Source organism: Macrotis lagotis, chromosome 3, assembly GCF_037893015.1.
Source record: "Macrotis lagotis isolate mMagLag1 chromosome 3, bilby.v1.9.chrom.fasta, whole genome shotgun sequence".
NCBI lineage: Eukaryota > Metazoa > Chordata > Mammalia > Peramelemorphia > Peramelidae > Macrotis > Macrotis lagotis.
The window spans coordinates 285629082-285649293 of NC_133660.1; the positions used below are offsets into that span (position 1 = coordinate 285629082).

A 20212-nucleotide genomic window follows, 5' to 3' on the forward strand; every position below is an offset into this window, starting at 1 on the left:
ATAGAATGCAAGATGAGTAACAAATTCATATACTGTAATTTCTTCAGCCATTTCCAATTGGCCAGATACCTGCTTAGTTTCCAGTTCATTGATATCACAAGAAATGTGCTGTGAAGATGTTTGAGATATATGGGCTCTTTTACATTGTTGTTACTTTAGGATGTATACCTAGTGATATCGGTGAATCCGAGGGTTTACATAGTATAATGGTTTGGGGGCATAATTGCAAGTTGCTTTCGTGAGTGACCAGACTAGTTCCCAGTTCCACCAAGAGTGCATTAATGTACCTGTTTTCTCACAGTCCCCCCAATACTTGTCATTTTTCCTTTTTTTGTCATTTTTCCCCCAATCCTATGAGGGACATCTGGAATCGCAGAGTTACTCTAATTCATATTTTTCTAATTCTTAGAGATTTGGAACATTTTTTTCATATAAGAACTATAATGAATAGGACACTTTGGAGTCAGAAAGAACTGTGTTCAAATCCTGTTTGAGATATTAAATGTAAGACCCTTGGCAAAGAATTGTCAAAATAATAAATGGAATTATATTATAAAACGGCTTTATAAACATTAAAGTTTTATGAAAATCCTAGCTTTTATTGTTGCTATTATTTTTACTATTATGTTTATCATCCTCCTGATGGCTTGAGTTATTTTTCTCTTCGAAAACAGTTTATTCAAGATTGGGAACAAAATACACAGTAGGTAATAATGATCAAAATCTGATTTTTAATCAACCCCAGAATCCTATCTTGTGGGGAAAGAACTCACCATTTGACAAAACTGCTAGCAAAGCTGCAAAGCAGATTTTCACAAACTAGGTATAGACCAGCATCTTATACAATATAGCAAGATAAGGTCAAAACGGGTACATTTTGTGGAGCAAATTAAGAGAATATAGAATAATTTACCTGACAGAGTTATGGATAAGGAAAGAAATTATGACCAAGGGAGAGAGAGAGAGAGAGAGAGAGAGAGAGAGAGAGAGAGAGAGAGAATTACAAAACATAAAATGGATAATTTTGATTATATGAAATTTTGAAAGTTTTATACAAACAAAATCAGTGCAGTCTAAATTAGAAGGAAAACAGAAAGTTGGGGAAAATGTTTTATAGCAAGTGTCTCTGGTAGAGTCTTCATTTCTCAAAAATATAAAGAAGTGAATCAAATTTATAAGACTAAAAGTCATTCTTCAGTGCCTAAATGGTCAAAGGAAATGAACAGGGAAGTGTTCAGATGAAGACATCAAAACTAACTTTGGTCATATGGAAAAACTGACTAAATCACTATTAATAAGAGAAATTCAAATTAAAACAACTATAAAATATCACTTCAAACCTATGAAATTAGCTAATATGAAAGAAAGGGGAAATTACAAATGTTGGATGGGATATGAAAAATTGGAACACTGCCCTTTGTGTTCTCAGCACCCAGAATGGTAATCTTATGCACACTGGCGGTGACGTTTTGAACTGATCCAATCATTCTGGAGAACAATTTGGAACTATATCCAAAGAACTTTATATACATACCCTTTGATCCAGTTATACCACTACTTGGTCTGTATCCAAAAGAGATTAACATGAGAAGGATCTATTTGTATTTTTTTGTATATTTATATCTACTCTTTCTGTGATAACAAAGAATTGGAAATAGAGGGGTTGCCCATCAATTGGGGAATGACTGACCAAGTTGTAGTATATGATTATGATGGAATACAGTTGTGCTATAAGAAATGACAAGAAGGACTGTTTTAGGGGCGGCTAGGTGGCACGGTGGATAGAGCACCGGCCCTGGAGTCAGGAGTATCTGAGTTCAAATCCAGCCTCAGATATTTAATAGCTGTGTGGCCTTGGGCAAGCCACTTAACCCCCATTGCCTTGCAAAAAAATTTTTTAAAAAAAGACTGTTTTAAAAAAATCTTGGAAGATACAAAGTGAAATGAGAAGAACCAGGAGCACATTGTACAAAGCAATAGCAATATGGTCCAATGATCTACTGTGAATGATTAACTATATTCTCAGTAATACAATGATCCAAGACAGTTCCAAATGGCTAGTAATGAAGAATGCCATTCACCTCAAGAGGAAAAACTAATGGAGTCTGAATGCATATCAAAGCATGCTATTTTTCACTTTGGTTTTTTTTTCTTTGTTTTCTGTTTCTTTCACAAGATGCTTTGCATGATCACAAATGTCATACTGGTATCAAATTCCTTAGTGTTTCAGGAAAGAAGGGGGAAGAAAAGAATTTAGAACTAAAAAAACTAAAGGAATGTAAAAAATTGTCAATGTGATTGTGAGGAAAAACAAATTATTAAAAGAAAATAAAACTGCCTGTTCATATTCTTTGGCCATTTATCAATTGGAGCATGATCTATCTGGCTTTCACCTTTCTTGTTCCCAGATAATCCTGTTATATCTAAGAGTCTATTCATGAAGATTCAAAGCTTGTGACTTCCACCTTATTTATGCCAACTGCCTGTCTTGTTGTCCTCTCTTCATGTTGATTTATAATCTTTCAATTTGATTAAATTCAATTCAATAAACATTTACCCAGACCTTAAAAGACAGGCCTTACCATTCTGGGTGTTGAGAACACAAAGAGCAAACAAACAAACAAAATCAGTCCCTGCCTTCCAGGAGCTCACATTATATCGGGCAAGTGGCAGACAGAGTACAAATAAAGAAGGGAATATAACAGGCAATTTAAAGAAGGAAAGGTCACTAATAGCTAGGAGAATGGAGAACATTTTCCTTTGGAGTTGCAGCCTAAGGCTTGTCTGAGGGAAACCCAGGTCCAACCCAGGCAAAGTAGCAGAGTCTGGGCAATGACACATCATTAGGAGCTTGCAAGACAAGGTTGGCTAGAACAGTGGCATGATAAAGGCAAAGTCTTGGATTCAGAGCAGCTTCAAGTAAACGGACACATTTTATTTTATTTTATCTTAAGTATATATAATATTTATTTTTCAAGGTTTGTGTAATCTCCCCCCTATAGAATGTGAGCTCCTGGAGAGCAGAGTTTGTTGACTGATTCACCCCTACTAAAACCTAAGTCCAAGCAGGACTACTGATGCTGTAATGGTTGGATGCATTGCCTCCCACTAGGAGACGGGGACAGACAGCCCAGGGTTTTTTATTTCCATCAGATTCTCGAAGCAATACTAAAATTGGCTTATTTTCACTGTGGTGTCCCTCTTATCTTTTGGTCTTGCTTCTTCTCTTGAATGTCTTCCCGTGAATGAATGGGGAAAAAAAAGAAACAAATGTGAGAGTATGTAATGGAGGAAAGGGAAGAGAATAAGCATTTATTCCCATCATGTTCCATCATGCTAAATGTTTTTCCAAATATTACTTCATTTTTTAGGGGGCAAAAATCTTGTCTGAGATGGCCAGGAGGCCCTTGGTGATTATTGAATACAATGAGCCTATGTCTTTGGGTACCACTTTGTGGTATTGCCTTCATTAAAAAAAAAAACTGCTTTTCATCTCAAAATCTAATCCAATTCAAAAGCATTTATTGGGCATTTCTACGTCCTGGTAACTGGAGATAAAAAAACAATAATGTATTAGGGAAAGAGCCCTGCTTCTGACTCTTCTTACCTATGTTATTGTGGCCAAATCATTTTATTTCTTCATTTGTAAAATGAGGACATTAGACTCTCTGAAGTCCCAACCACTTCTGTGATGTATGATAATATGTAACATCCAAACCCTTGACAAATTTCAATTCTGCTACACAAACATTTGCTTCTATGAACTGGGAACAGATCTCAGCTCTGCTACTTTAGCAAGATCCTGCCCCAATTTGGATCTGCTTCCTCAACTGTAAATGAGGGGTTTAGACTTGCTGACCTCTAAGATGGGTTGTCAGAGCTGGGAAGGAGCTCAGATGTCCAACCCCTAACATCCAAAGTTACATGGATATAATCAAACAGCTGGGACTTAGCCCTAGCCCTTTTTAGTCCAAATAAAATACTTTTCCATGGTACCACAGGACCTCTGAACTCTCACTATCTCCTTCACAGACTCTCCATCCCCTTTCTGATACCTTAAAAATCAGTAAGCATCAAAGAGCCCCTCTCCATTCTTCTCTCGCTATTCTCCCATGTTTCCCAGATCCTGTTTTCTTCTTGATGTGCTTCTACCTTTCTGATCATTTCTTTTGAATACTTGACTGACTTCTCACGCTCCTTCTATCCCCTCAATGTGAATGGAAAGAACGTTAGATTTGTTAGGTTCCTATTGTGTGAAGGCATTACAGTAGTGTGTTGGGCACTGAAGATGAAAGATCAAGTCAGGAATAGTCCCTGTCCTCAAGGAGCTTATCATCTAAACAAATGACACATGCTCCATTCATACCCTTTTCCTAGAATAATAAACAGACTTCTTAGACAGGATAGGACTGATCATCAAAACTATGAAGCTTGAAGATTGATGCTCTGCCGTCTTCCTAAGTTTTTTGTTAATGTTATAATCTATATCCTTCCACCCCATTCCCTCTATCCTCACACACCTCTTTCCACCTCTGAAAAGGTACTGAAAACAACACTATCATGGTGGCTCATGGAATGGCTCATGGAAAGGCCTTGTAATCAATTCCCCTGTACTCTACTCACTCTTCCTTTGACTCCCCAGACCAAAACACTCTCACATTCATGATTCTCTCATCTCTGTTTTCTTTCCCCAGTAAAATGGAAGCTCCTTCAGGTAGGTACCTATTGCTTATATGTTTGTTTTCCAAGTGTTTAGTATGGCAAACTACTTAATAAATACCTTCATTTCTTCTTCTAGTCCAATTCCCCTTTTACAGATGAGGAAAAGAAAGTTCAGATGATTTAAATGACTTTTCCAAGAGACCACAGGCAGTACTCACCCATATTCTATCTCTTGCATGGTGTCAGGCATTGGTTTATTCTGAGTTTCAGGGAGGAAGAAGAAGATCACAAGGCCAGCAGTGATGGCCATGATGGCAAAGATGATCGGTGAGACGTATGGACTGTAGTGCCTCAGTGTAACCACCAGTGGTGCCAACATTGCCCCAACCCTATCTACTAGGAGAGTGAGGCCTCTGAACCTGTTCCTATAAGGGCAAAGGAGATCTTATTATACCAGACGTAACACCTATTACTTCTGTTACTATCGCTTCTTCTGACTCTCTGTGAGTAAAGTCTGAAGTTATTTCTGGAGTAGTAAAGTTCCTCCCAATGGCAGGAAACTTGGGGTTTTGTGGAATTTATACAAATGGAAAAAAAACTTTTGCATCATCCCCATATCAAAGTTATCATGTCAAAAACTAAGCAGATGTGTTGGTTTGATGTTGCTCCAGTAACTTTATTTTTCTTCTTTTCCTTCTGGTATCTATAACTGAATGAAGAAAGAATGAAACTCTTTCATTAATGGCAGCCTGGGATGGGTAGCACCATTCTCTCATATCTCTACTCCTTGCAGAGTGTAAACTCCTAGAGGTTACAAATTATTGGCTTATCTATTTCGTAGAAATGCTAAGAAAGCAACATACACAATGAAGACAATAAAGCAACTAGAAAGAATGACACAAAGTAGAACTATGAAAAGACATACTTCCTTCTCTCCCTACCCCTTTGAAGAGCTGAGAGATCCACTTTTTAGTGTGTTAATCAGTTTTCCACTTTTTTTTCTCTCCTTTCTCTTTTGTTCTTTTTCCTTTAAAAAATATTCTTTGCTATATGGATGGCTTGGGACAGTGATGCAGACAGAAGAAGAATGGGAGAAGTTTAGGTGACATGAAGACTAAAATCTTAGCAATTAGTCTCATCACTTCCTGGCAAAGAGAGGAAGAAGAAATGGAAGCAATGTCTGATTTCCTGTGTTTGAGTTCAAAGATCACTGTAAACAGAGCTGAAGTCATGAAATTAAAAAATCTTTGCTCCTTGGAAAAAAATCTATGGTGGGGCAGCTAGGTGGCACAGTGGATAGAGCACCGGCCCTGAAGTCAGGAGTATCTGAGTTCAAATCCAGCCTCAAATACTTAATAATGACCTAGCTGTGTGGTCTTGGGCAAGTCACTTAACTCCAAAAACTAAACTTAACTTGCAAAAACTAAAAAAAAAAGCTACACCAAATTTTCTGGACAGTTGACTGAAAAGCAAAAACCATCACCTTGCTCAAAGCTATGGTTTTTCAGTAGTAATGTGAGAGTGGGACTATAAGGAAAGTTGAATATCCAGCTTTGCCTTGGCTTTCCTACTAAGAAGCAAGGGTCTTTTAGTTTCATGACTGTAGTCACTAAGTTCCTTGGACAACAAAGAGATCAAATTGGTCAATACTTAAAGAAATTAATTAGGGGCAGGTAGGTGGCGCAGTGGATAGAGCACCAGCCCTGGAGTCAGGAGGACCTGAGTTCAAATGTGACCTCAGACACTTATTAATTATCTAGCTGTGTAGCCTTGGGTAAGTCACTTAACCCCATTGCCTTGCAAACACCAAAAAATTATAATAATAAGGCTATTTACTGGAAGTCCAAATACTGAAACTGAAGCTTAAATACTTTAGTCACATAATGCGAAAAGCCCCTAATGTTGGGATATCAGGAACGATTGAAGGAAAAAGGAAAAGAAAATGGCAGAGGATGAAATGAGTAGAGAGCATCAAGGAAACATTGAATCTGAATTTAGACTTTAAGAGAAAGTGGAGAATAGAAGAGTCTGATGTCCTAGGCCCAAAGGGTCACAGAGAGTTGGACACAGCTGAAGACTGCCCAACAAAAACAAATGTTGCCATGAAAATTTTAAAGAAGGATCAACCTTGTCTTCATTTTCAGAGTCTATAATGGAATCTTTTTTTTTGTTTCCCTCCTTCCCTTTTCCCTTTATTCTTCCTTTTTCTCACTCTTTTTTCTTTTTCTTCCCATTTCTTTTCTTTCCTCTCTATCTTTCCTTCTTTCTCAGTTCCTCCCTTTTCTATAAGATAGATATATAGAAGATAGATTATGAGACCTAAAGTCAGAAAGACTTGGGTTGAATACATGAATCTGGCTTGGAATTGCACAGAATCACAGAATCTGAGAACTGAGAAGGACCTCAGTGGTCATCTAATACAACTCATGTATGAAGGAATCCCCTATAATACACTCAACAAATGGTAGTCCACCATCTGTTTGAAGGCCTCCCAGGAGGAGGGACTCACCACCTTTTGAAGCAGCCCAACACCAGCCCATTTGGAGATAACTGTAATTGTTAGGAAGCCTCTCCTGAAATCAAGGTTAAATGTGCTTTGAATATCCATCTTGTTCTGCTTTTGCTTAAGGTCAAACAAAACAAAGTGACTTCCTCCTCCACAAGACAACCTTTCATATACAAAAATTCAGTTTTTGTGTTCCCCCGGAATCTGTTTCTCCTAAGACTAAACATGCCAAGTTCCTTCAATTTGTTCCTCTTGGGTCATAAGCTCATGACCCTTCACCAACCTGATTGTCCTCTTCTGGATACCTGTCAGATCATCAACATCTGTAGTTCCCAGATCTAGTGTTCTAAGGGTAAATACCTGGACTTGATCTTTTGGGTTCATATCTACCTGGATTTACTTTCATCTCTTTAGCCCAATGCTCTTTCCTTTCAAAATCATACAGTGTTCTGTACTGCATATTGCCTTTGTTATTCTCACTCAGTCTGTTTCTACTCCTTACAATGATATAATCCATTAAATGTCAATGTGTGTAATGAAGGTACATCCAGTGAGTTTTAATGTGTTTAAGGAAACAAAAGACTTTTACTGATGAAAAAGTCATGAGAAACACAAGTCTTCAGTACTTATGTAACTATTGCTATTACTGTTTCTTACTCCTTTCCTCCAGGGACTCCCTACCATGTCTGAAAGTCTGGGCCTACTCTGGCATTAAAGTCATCCAGAATTATGAGCTTGTCTTCTTTTGGCATATTGATAATGAGAATCTCAGGTCTTTATAAAATTTATCTTTTACTTCATCAAGTTTCTTCCTGGTGGGAACAAACACACTGATATTGGTGACATGGCACTTCCCTGCAAGTGACAATCACATTGTTGTGAGTCTGTTGTTTACTCCTTTTCAGAGGAATGCAAATTTGTTGATTAAATTTTTTTGTGATTATGAAACCTATGCCAGTTTCATGGCATTCCCAGTCACTGAAGCTACTCCAGAAAAACATTGTATCCATCTCCATCTTCAATAAGCTGGTTTTTATTTGCCAGCCTTACTTCATTCAGATTGGCTATTTTAATGCAATACCCACTGAGTTCTCGTGTAACAAGAGCTGTTCATCTTTCAGTTCTACTGGATTTCTTGTCCAAAAATGAACACACATTCCTTGTGCCATGGATGAGATGAGTGGAATAATCTTCACAAAAGTTTCCGTGAATCTCATTGCTGCTTATGTCCAGTGAGACAATGTTTCCCCAACTGCTGCTTCGTAACTTGCCCACATCATAGGATTGTAAAGTATATAAGAATGGTAAAATTGGTATGAATGATGTATTTTGACCCACAAACACATCGAATTTAAGTGAGGCAGAGTTGCATGGAGTTGTCTTCACTCTCCAAATAAATTGGATTTAATTGAAGCAGAGTCATTGGAACGCAATGTTAAGACAAAAAACAAGATGATTGGTAATAGCTCAGGATATTGTGCTGTTTTTGATAGATCTTTGCTGTCTCACCACTGTCTCTAAGCACTCCACAATACCTACTTCAGCTCCCTTCATGATCATTGAAACAAATTTCTCTTATTCACCCATCCACTGGGAAGTCTTCACATGCTTCCAGTAGACACCTCCCTCACTCACCATTGCATTCAAGACACCTCCATTACTAGTTAAAACCATCTGTCAAAAAGGTTCAACCCCCTAGGGTATGGTTGCTGCACATACTGCAGCCTCTTGGAACCACAAATGTGAGTTGAGAGGTAGATAGGTGCAAAAAAAAAAAAAGGTGAAAAGTACCCCTTAAAAGGGATTGGCAGTCCTCACACCAGAAAATCTAATCTTCCCTGGCACCCATACACACACACATACACACACACACACACACACACACACACACACACACACACACACAAGTATTACAGGAAGTGGCAAGAAAAAATGACCTAAGTTTGAGAGGAGTTGAGATTGGTGTGGGTGATGAGAGCCAAATTCTGTCAGAAAACACCCCAGACATAGACAACCTCCTGAGCATATGTCCTGGGGCATCTACTCTATTGAGTCTCTCCCACTTCCCACTTTCCCAAGAAATAGCAATGTCTATCTACTTCTTTATATCCAAATGTTCTGTCCTACCTGACCACTGTGGGTATGAGTTCAGTGGCATAGACACCATTATAGGAAATGCAGACCACAATACAGTTGACTGCCAGCATTGACAAAACCACATGCAAAATTTCTATAACCAAAAGAAAAAAAATTCAATAAACCAGAGTTCACCATGTCTTAGAAGCATTGATTTGTTCATTGCACTCATTCATTCAACTATGTATTCCTCCTTCAGTGTATTCATCTACCCATTCATCCCTTTCATCTACTGATCTATTCATTTATTTATCTTAATAATATTTATCATTGGGGCAGCTAGGTGGTGTAGGGATAGACATTAATCTTAGACGCAGAAAGACCTGAATTTAAATCTTATTAGCTGGGTGATGCTTAGAAAGTCATTTAACCTTTCTCAGTCCAGTTTCCTCATCTGTAAAATGGAAACCTTGGTATCTATCTCCCAGGGTTATTGTGAGAAACAAATGAGATGATACATGTAAATCAACTTGCAAACCTTCAAGTGCTCTATAAATTGTTAACTCTTATTTGTTTGATCCATCTAGCAAATGATAAATATTATTCTTTTAAATCTTGAGGGATATTTAAAAATGAATCCAACTGGATTACTCTCTTCAAGAAACTCAGTAAACCTAAACTCAATTCATATAATAATTATTTATACATCATTTATTGCTATTTGTTCTATTTATCTATATGCCCCTCCATCTCCTATTCCCCCCCTCCATCTATGCATCTATTTATATCTTTCCTTCCTTTCATCCATCCACATATTCATCCATTTAGCTATTTAGCTATCTTGACATCTATCCAGCTATCTATCTATCTATCTATCATCTATCTATCATTCTTATTGTTCTACTCATCTGTCTTGGCCTGGATTTGAGTTCTGGTTCTACCATTAATTGACTCTGAACAAATTGATTCTCCTCTCTGAGCTTATTTTCTCTTCTTTAAAATGAGAAAGTTGGGGAGGGTTCATTGCACAGTGGAAAGAGTGATGCCTTTAGAGTCAAAAGATCTGAGTTCAAATTACACCTCTGAGGCTCACTACTTTGACCTTGAGCAAATAATTTCAATTCCATGGGTCTCAGTTTCTTCAACTGTAAAAAATGGAGTTTGAATTAGATGGCCTCTGAGGTTCCCTCCAGCCTCTGGTCATATGATTTTATCCTTACCTGAGTCAATAGGGTACACCCAGATAAAGAAACTCAATTTAGCAACTCAAATTGACCGTTTCACTGCAATTTATAGCCTGTATAGAGGAGATAAGTGACTTGCCCAGGGTTACACAGACAGAATGTCGGAGGCATCTGTCAAGCACTGCTGAATCCTGGGCCTGCTAAGGATAAAAGCTCAAGCCTTGTCTAAAAGAAGTTCACATTCTAATGGGGGAGACAACATGAACACAACTATGTATATACAACTGATATACTGTGAAAATGGGAGGAACGTCTTAGTTTTGAGAACAGTTCTCCATCTGCTTGACATCTAGGTCCTAACATTCAAGAAGCTCATAATGGCCATTCATTTCTGTCTCAAGAGATTTAAGCTCTGAATTTTATAGTATATCAAAGGGAACGAGGGTCCACCTTTTCCCCAATAGTCCCACAGCAGGATTAAGACTCTAAATCCTAGTTCCATTTCACTGGGAAAAGGGAAGGGGAAGGGGGAAGGTCTGCTCAGCCCAGGGAGGCCACATTCAAGACAGCCTTAAGAATGGGCAAGAAGTTTCTCCTCAAAGATGACACTGATACTGCTTATGATGCTACTAATGCTGTTGATGATGAAAATACTGCTGATATTGTTGCTGATGGTGGTGGGGTTAGTGATGATGATAATGATTGGTGGTGATGGTGGTGGTGGTAGTGGTGGTGATGATAATGATGATGTGGTGGTGGTGATGATAATGATTGGTGGTGGTGGTGGTGATGATAATAATGATTGGTGGTGGTGGTGGTGGTGATGATAATGATTGGTGGTGGTGATGATGATGAAAATGATTGGTGGTGGTGGTGATGATGATAATGATGATGTGGTGGTGGTGGTGATGATGATGATTGGTGGTGGTGGTGGTAATGATGATGATGATTATGATGATGATGTGGTTATGATGATGATGATGATGATGACCATAGAATACCCAATCTTTACATAGAGTTTGCCATGTACCAGGCACCGGGATAAGCATTTTACAAATATTATCTGGTTAGAATCCTAAGAGGTAGGTGCTATCATTATCCTTATTTATAGATAAGGAAATGGAGGCAAGATAGAGATTAAGTAGTGTGCCAAGTTCACCCAGCTAGGAAATATCTGAAATTGGATTTGAGATCCTGGTTCCAGATCCATGTTCTCTTCATTGGTCTACCTAGCTGCCTCTGCATATCCACTGGACATCTGCTGGTCTCCGATCCTATACTATTCCTCCCTCCCCTTTGCCCAAATCCTACTCTCTCTTACCTTGAGGCAGAAAAACACTGGCAGGTATGAACAGTCCAGCCAGGAGGAGGCCAGCCACTAGAATTGTTCGACGACCAAGGTGGTTCATGATGAATATGGTCCCCAACCTGCTTAGGAGGGTGGAAATCCCTAAAAGAACCTGGAGCATTTGAATGTTGTGCCCCAAGTACTGAAGATCCAGAGAGAGTCCATAAAAAATCACCCCTAGTGTAAAACTGAAGGAGACAATGGGGACAACAGAGAGAATTCATCACACTTGGAGCCCAGAGCAACCCATTAAATGCAGTTCTGATCAGTAAGTCTTTTGAATGCACCTGTTGGGTACTGGTCTGTACCAGGTACTAGGAGTTCATGTTCTACTGGGGGTGGCCATGCTCCATGAATACCATTAAATGAATAGTAGATACATTCAAGAGGGCAAAAGGATCACTGAATGGGGCGATTAAAAAAAGGTTTCCATGGGAATCAGTGCCTGACGTCAAGCCTTGAAGTTAGCTAAGGATTCCAGAAGGCAAGGGTGAGGATGATGTGGGTTCTAGGCCTGAGGAATCCTGATGCAAAGACAGAGAGTGGGAGATGGACTCCCTAGTTTAGAAAACAGCAAGAAAGTCATTTGGGTTGTAAGGGAGAGAGTGAGAAGGACAATAATATTAAACGAGTCTGCCAATGGAGCCTGGAGCCAGATTATGGAGAGCTCTATATGCCAGTATCAAAAGTTCAGAGTAAAGCCACCAGTAGGGTAGAAGTTTAAACTATTATGGGGATGTTGGGACAAGGTCGATTTTATGAGCATTAATGAATCTTAAATGTATATTTAGAAATCTAACTCATTTTGATTCCTTTATCTTTTTAGCCATAAATATCAGCAAAGAACTAAAATTAAAATCACAGAGACAAAAAAACAGTAGGTGGTGACTATGACTTATTCAATCATTCAATAATAATCAAGTCCGGGAATTGGGGGGGGGGGGGTGATGATGCCATTTGAATGAGGATCAAAGGAGAAAGGAACAAAACTGACATTATTGAAGGTGTTTGCTACAGACAGAAGGACAGAAAGGAGAAATTAAATGTGGAGTTTGGCAAAATATTCACAAACTAGCAAAATGCAACAAAATAGTAGGGTGATAAGCACCTTCAATTATCTAAATATTTGTTGGTGCTAACTCTGATCTGTGTAGATCACCAGTTCAAGAATTAGGAAGACTTGAGATCAAATCTGACCTTGGAAACTTACTGGCCATATAGACAAGTCATTGAATCCTGTTGGCCTCAGTTTCCTCATCTGTAAAATGAGCTGATAAAATGGCAAACCACTCCAGTAACCTCACAAAGAAAACTGGAAATAGGGTCACTGACTCAGACATGACTAAAACAACTAAACAACAAACAGAAAAGCTTCATAATAGTTTGAATTGTCTGAAAGAAAAACTGCCCCAAGAGATAGGGGCTTCCCCTTCATTAGAGGTTTTCAGTCAGAAGTTAAATTTAGTGGGGTTAAGGTGAGAGAATATGGGTAAGGGAATTTTCTAATATTCATATTGAATTCTTTGGCCTCCACAGGCCTTTCCAGCTCTAAAGTTCTGCAGTTATATAAATGACGGATGAACAATTTCAATTGGGTTTCTTCTATTTTACTGCCTAGTTAATGTGTCTAAGCAAGACATGTGGAGGTGGGGGTGTGCCTGTGGCTTTAACATTCATCATACATTATAGGGAGCCTACCCCGCAAAGGACAAACACAGAATTCTTGTTCGCAGGTTAGATAAGTGGACCAAATCCAACATGGTGTAATGGGTCTGTGCTGGAACAAGCTCCTTCTCTGTGGTGGATCTCAAAGCCTTTAGGGAAAAGAATGGAAGGCAGGAGTAGAATAATTGGGTTAAGAGTTTCTAGGCAGGGACTGGGACCAGATAAGAGCTCATTGGACATTACCCAAAACCTTGCTAACCTTTCTTTATCCCTATGACATTTTGCCCCATAGAACCATACCTGTGACCACAGGAGAAGAGGAAAACCAGTGAGAACCCTCAGATCATGGGAGATCAATAAAGACAACAAATTTTGCCTAGGTCTATCACTACAGCATTCATTCACACCTTGGCCCCATCTATCCCCTGGAGGTACTCCTCCATGGAATTACTGACATCCAGTTTAGACACAGATATAGTAATCATGGCACATCAGTGCATTTTAAGAAAACACTAATGAAAATGCATCACAAGACTATCTGAATTAGATGGCTAAGTAGTTTTCAGAACTTAGCTCTAACATTGTTGTATCATAAAAGTTAAAAAATCAACAGAAGGAAAAAATATCATCTTTTGCACTGACTCTGAAGTCAGAAAACTCAGGTTTAAATTTTTACATTGCTACAATATTCTCTGTGTGGCCTAAGCAAGTCCTTTTTTCCTCCCTCTACCAGAGTTTGCTCATTTGTAAACTGTGGAGGTTCAATGAGAAAGTCTCTGAGTTTCCTTATGTGGTCCCTGAATATGTCCGGATCACACACATTCCCAGTGTGTTTGTGTGTGTGTGTATGTGTATGTGTGTTTGTCTGTGTCTGTGTGTCTATGTGTCTGTGTGTATGTCTCTGTGTGTGTCTGTGTGTCTGTGTGCCTATGTGTCTGTGTGTGTATCTGTGTCTGTGTCTGTGTCTGTGTGTCTGTGTCTGTGTCTGATGTCTGTGTCTGTGTCTATGTGTGTCTGTTTGCCTCTCCCAGCACACTGTAATACTGACTCAAGAGTCAAAATAACAGTGTTCAGATCCCTCCCTTAAATAAAGGTGTGAACTTGTGTAAATCACTTAAAACCTCTTTAGACGCGCACACACACACATACACAGAGTTTTGTCATCTAGAAAATGAAGCAGTTGGACTAGGTAATCTATGAGACCCTCATATAAGATTTATTATGTTTCCTATACATGTCCTCTCTATGTTGATAATGTCTATTACAGCTGTTGGAAGTGTTCACCAATTTTTAAGGAAAATATTGATATTTTCTTATTATACTATTTTGTTAAATACCTTTGGTTTGGCTTGTATTCATTGACTGGACAATAAAGGCAGCCATACTAATGGGGGCTCATGACCTGTGATTCTGAGAGGGTGTAACTCCATAGAGAGACAAGCATGCTTCTATAATATGGTCCCCTTCCTCCTTCCAGCAGAACAGAAGGCTGAGACTATAGCTTGGACACAGGGAACTTTTCTTTCAGCTTCTTTATGAATTTGGTGCCATAGAAATTCAAAATATAGAATGCAGGAGTGGTTATATTTGGGTAATACACATTTGATGTAGGGAAATTCTCCTAAAATCAATCTCTCTCTCTCTCTCTCTCTCTCTCTCTCTCTCAATATATATATATATATATATATATATATATATGTATATGTATATGTATATATGTATATACATATATATATATATGAGGAACCAAAGGCCTGAGATATTAAGTGATATGCCCCTGATGAGTCAGCCAGAATGTGACTGAGGAAGAATTCAAACTCATGTCTCTTATCTGAAAACTTCAGCATTCTCTCCACATTCCCAATAGGAGTTGTCTTCTGTGCCCACCTTGTATTCCTGTAACTTCCTAGAGCATAACTCATTTTATACAAATTTCATTAGGATTCTCTTTCTAAATTTGGCATATGTTAGTAGGTGATCCTTGGTAGCCTAGCCATAGTCATGGCTGTTATGGGGCCAAGGGGAAGACAGGAAATAAGCCCTTATTATCACTATATGGCAAGCACTATGACATGCTTTAGAAGTACAATCTCATTGAATACTTATTATATAAATTTTTCATTAACCATTTTACATTGTCTCTTAATGGAATGGTAGTGTGCAGATTGAACCACAGAGCAAAGAAAAAAAAGAGGAGAAAGAAGAAAGAGAAGACAAGAAAGAATATGAAGAAAGGTGTTTTGAGAGGAAGGCAGAAGGGTAGAGGGCTTCAGAGACCCCTCCCACCTCCATCTCTTCCCTTACTCTGATTCCCCTCTCTAATACACCTCTAGTCCCAAATATTGATGTCTTCAAACAGGCAAGTTTACTGTTGCCTCCAGGAACCTCAATCACTGTTTCCCTCTACTTGTCATGAAGTAAAGTATCCCACTGCACCCCCCAATCTCTTATTAATTCCTGGTCCATGGAGAAGGATCATCAGAGATTAGATTTTCCTCTTGGTAGGCCCCTGGCTACTCAGTTTGACTTGAAAAGCCATTTCCCATCATTTTGCTATTGGAAAAGCCCTGACACCTTCCCCTCTCACCTCTACAGTCAGGTTTTCATCCTTTACTCCATTGATTTTTGCAACTTTTCTGAGCACATTCAAGGCTTCATCATATTTCCTGTGGACAATCAGCCATCTAGGAGACTCTGGCAACCACCTAATGAAATAGTACAGGACACGTATCATTAATTTTCCATTTTCTCCTTCTTCCAAGTCACATTTCTTGTGTGCAACAGATGCAGGGATTTTTTTTTTTAGAAAAAATCTATAACAGATTATTTTGCATTCATTAACATGCAAAAGAAAGCTCACAAGTAAAAGCTTTCACACTCCATTATGCCTCACACCTCTCATAAAATGGCCAGAGATACTAATCAACTATAGCCTTTCTTGATGATTCCCTTTAAATAAGTCAGAACAGGATTTTGCTTTTAGTTCAAATCTGTCATTTCCAATAGATATTCAAACAGACCTATCAGGGAAAATTTCTAGAATAGTTAATAGATTACATAGCATTTCAATCAACATTTCATTCCTGGAAGTTCAAAGTGGGAACAAATCTCATCTTTCTCCTCTGACCCGTGAGAGTAATACTCTCAGGTGCATAATTCAGCAAAAATCCTTTCATATAGCAGCAATACAAATGTAGATAGAAGAATTACAACATTTGAATATGTTTTGAATTACTGCCCAAGAAATGGACATTTCCCTTCATTCTAAGCGATCTTTTCAGTTAGAGATGGCTTGGTTCCTGGATTTTCAGGCTATCATCTAAACCTTCTCCATTTCCTTGCTACTCTAGTAAAAGAAAAAATAAATAAATACAACAGGTCTAGCATCATCTTATCACAATTTTGAGGTTAAAACAAAGACCTCTTGGATTCATCTAACATTTCATCTCTACAGTCCTTATTAGAAAGATTAGATATGTGTTTAACAAGCCCCCTTAATATTGCAAATACAAATTTCTTTCTAGACCATCAATGGAGAGCATCAGAACAGATTACTCTCTCTATGACTATCAGATCATTAGTGCTAAGGCAAAATCATTTTAAGAATTCCCTAACAAACTTTTATACCTTGATGAGCTAGGAGTCTCCTTGGAAATAAGAGGCTCAAAAAAACCTTAGAAATGAGCTGTTCAAAATTTATAGAATTTATTTCATACAAAAATGATCACTCCAATTCCTGATGTCACGAACAGTACTAAAATATAAGAAGAATTTTCTAATGCTGCTTTAAGGAACTACCGTGTTAAATTGGATTTATAACTATTAATAGATCTGTTTGTTCAGGTCATAAGAAAACCTCTTGACAAGCAGAGAAGACCTTAAGGCTCTAAAATTGATGCTTTAGTTTCTGACATTTAATGATTCTCAGAGTAGAAATCCAAGTCAAAGTTTCAGGTATAATTCTTCTACCAAGAAAGAGAAATAAATCACTGTCTATTTCAAATAAACCATTTTCAGAACTTAGATACTGCTCTTTCCTGAGTCAGTCAGCTGGCCAAAGTTTTCTTTTTTAATTGATCACTCATCATTTTTCCCATTTTCCCATAGCCTCCTCTCCATAATCTTTTTGATCCTCATCTTGTACCTGTCCCCTTATCTTCTCCCTCTATCCTACCTATAGGAAATTATATCCTCATCTGTGCAGATGATTCCATTCTCCTGATGACTTCCATTAAAGTATTGCATGGAATTTTTGACACCTACTCTGCAGAAGTATTCAACAAACCAGAATATTTTCATCACTTTACCTATATAAGATTTCCTTTATGTGATCACTTTTGCCATTGCTCAAATTTGTAATAAGAGAGGTTTTCAACATACAGCAGTATTTCTCCAATAACTTCTCTTGATCCAGTTACCCTAAACATGCTAGGTGAGGTATTGACCCAGGTATATGGAGGAGTTACTGTCCAGCACACTCAGGAACCCACTTGACACAGAAAGGTAGACAGCCTTCTAGGAATCCACAGTTAGAATGCCAGTCCAGATCTTCTTACTCTTTATTTTATCCTTTTCCTGTAATTGGGTCCATGAAAGAGGACTGGACCTATGATTTCACTGGAATAGGGAACTCCAAGGAGATGAAAATGTCTCTACCACTGCAATTTTGTCTTGATGGGTTGCCTAGAACATTGAGAGGTATAGTGACTTGCCCAGGGTCATACAGATAGTTTCAGTTAGAAACAGAACCATGTTTTATATGGATTTTATATATGCTTACCTCTAAGCTCCTCTAATGGTATTAACTCCTTGAGGGTTGGGTCTTTTAATTTTGGTATGATGGCCTAGAGTTTTATCACTTATTTTAGATGGGGGTGTGGATAATTACTCAGTCACCTCCCTCACCCTTTTACATACTGAGAGAGAGAGGGAGAGAGAGAGAGAGAGAGAGAGAGAGAGAGAGAGAGAGAGAGAGAGACCATATCTTTATTTATAACATGGATACTATATTTTCGTCCTTCCATCTTTCCTTCCTTCCTTCCTTCCTTCCTTCCTTCCTTCCTTCCTTCCTTCCTTCCTAGTATTAACCAAGAAGCTATTGTCTGTTTATTTTCTTAAAGGAATGTTTAGAGCCTCACAACAACCCAAGGGGGAAGGTATTTTTACTCTACCCATTTTACAGATGAGAAAACTGAACCTCTCTGGGTTCACACAACTAGTATGTACGAGACAGGATATGAAGTGAGATTTTCCTGATTCCAAGTCCATTCCTCTAAAGTCTACATTCTCTAATTGCTTAGGAGACAGAGAGGGAATTTGTCTATTCAGTCCCATTGAAAAAGTCATAGAGGGGCCGTTAGGTGGTGCAATGAAGAGAGCACCAGCCCTGGAGTCAGGAGTACCTGAGTTCAAATCCAGCCTCAGACACTTAATAATTACCTAGCTGTGTGGCCTTGGGCAAGTCACTTAACCTCATTTCCTTGCAAAAAAAAAACTTAAAAAAAGTCATAGAATCATAGATTTAGACTTAGGAGTAATCTCAATCTTAACCTACAATTATAACTATAGAACTAGAAGGAATTCTAAAAGTCACTTAGTCTGACCTGAGGGGTGGGTTTTGTCCAAGGTCACCTAAGAAGAGGTAAAGGTGGGATTTGAATTCATGACTTATGATTTGAAATTTAATCAACTTTCTATCTCATCTTTTGCGTTTTAGGATATTTGGGGGGGGGGGATAAGTCCATTCATCATTAATAACTTTTATCCACACATAGGTTTTAATTCCTTATTGGCACTCAAGTCATTATGGGAAACATTCCTTTCCTCTTATGAGATTCAAAACATCCTGAAATAAACTATCATATAGATATATACATGCTGATACATACATAGAAATACATATATGTATATATTTATATACATATATATATATGTATATCAGAGAGAGCTATAATGTCATGGGTACTTACCAAATAGTCAGTAAGAAGGCGAACAAGGGAACAGATACCACCAGCTGGAGCTTGCGCCATTCCTGGATGACATAGGTCACAACCCCAAGAAGCATGTGCCCCAGACTGACACAGAGACCGAAAATGATTATCACCAGGGGCCGGTACTGGCTGGTGGTCCACTCCTGAACTGAAAGGGAACCCCAACACAGAATTAATTTCAGACAAGGATGGGATCTCAAGTGCAAATGCCCAAAATAGACTTACTCATGGTTCCACTGCAGAGAAAGAATCCTGATATTGAAGACCCAAGCAGGAAACGAAAACAACAGTAAACAGGGAATGACTGGACAAAGAATGCTCCAGTACTGGAGACAGCCACCATGAGGAGACTTGAAAGGATTGTCCATTTTCGCCCAAACCTACATGATGGGAAATAGGATAGGTGTGACTTGAAGGCAGAGGCATAAAATCATCTCTCCACCCAACACACCCCTGGTAACCTTCTGAATTTCAGACTTGGTTAATCATTTTCTCCTCTTATGCCTTATTTTGTCAAGAACCATGTCACAAAAACCAGTAGCGACTGGGTTTAATTGAGTTTTCAGTTCAACAAAATTCAACAACAAATTATTATTTAGCTCCTCCTAAGTGAATGATGCTCCAACAAACTTGATGGAGTAGAGATCATAGGGTCATAGATCTGGGGCCTTAGAAATAATCAAGTCCAGGGGCAATTAGGTGGCACAATGGATAGAGCACCAGTCCTGGAATCAGGAGGACCTGAGTTCAAAACTGGTCCCAGACACTTTATAATTACTTA

The 20212-nt window shown here is 38.5% G+C and overlaps 1 protein-coding gene across 1 annotated transcript in view; it reads right to left on the reverse strand.

Moving 5' to 3' along the window:
• Positions 1-2984: 2984 nt before the first annotated feature.
• Positions 2985-20212, reverse strand: part of LOC141516641 (steroid transmembrane transporter SLC22A24-like) — a 28691-nt gene continuing 11463 nt past the window's right edge. The window contains exons 3-10 of the mRNA XM_074227647.1: positions 19657-19811; positions 19411-19579; positions 16029-16146; positions 13475-13590; positions 11750-11964; positions 9296-9398; positions 4881-5087; positions 2985-3235 (exon numbers count right to left, since the gene is read on the reverse strand). Coding sequence (XP_074083748.1) covers positions 3169-3235; positions 4881-5087; positions 9296-9398; positions 11750-11964; positions 13475-13590; positions 16029-16146; positions 19411-19579; positions 19657-19811 — 1150 coding nt within the window. The 3' untranslated portion in view covers positions 2985-3168. The remainder of the gene's footprint in view (positions 3236-4880; positions 5088-9295; positions 9399-11749; positions 11965-13474; positions 13591-16028; positions 16147-19410; positions 19580-19656; positions 19812-20212) is intronic.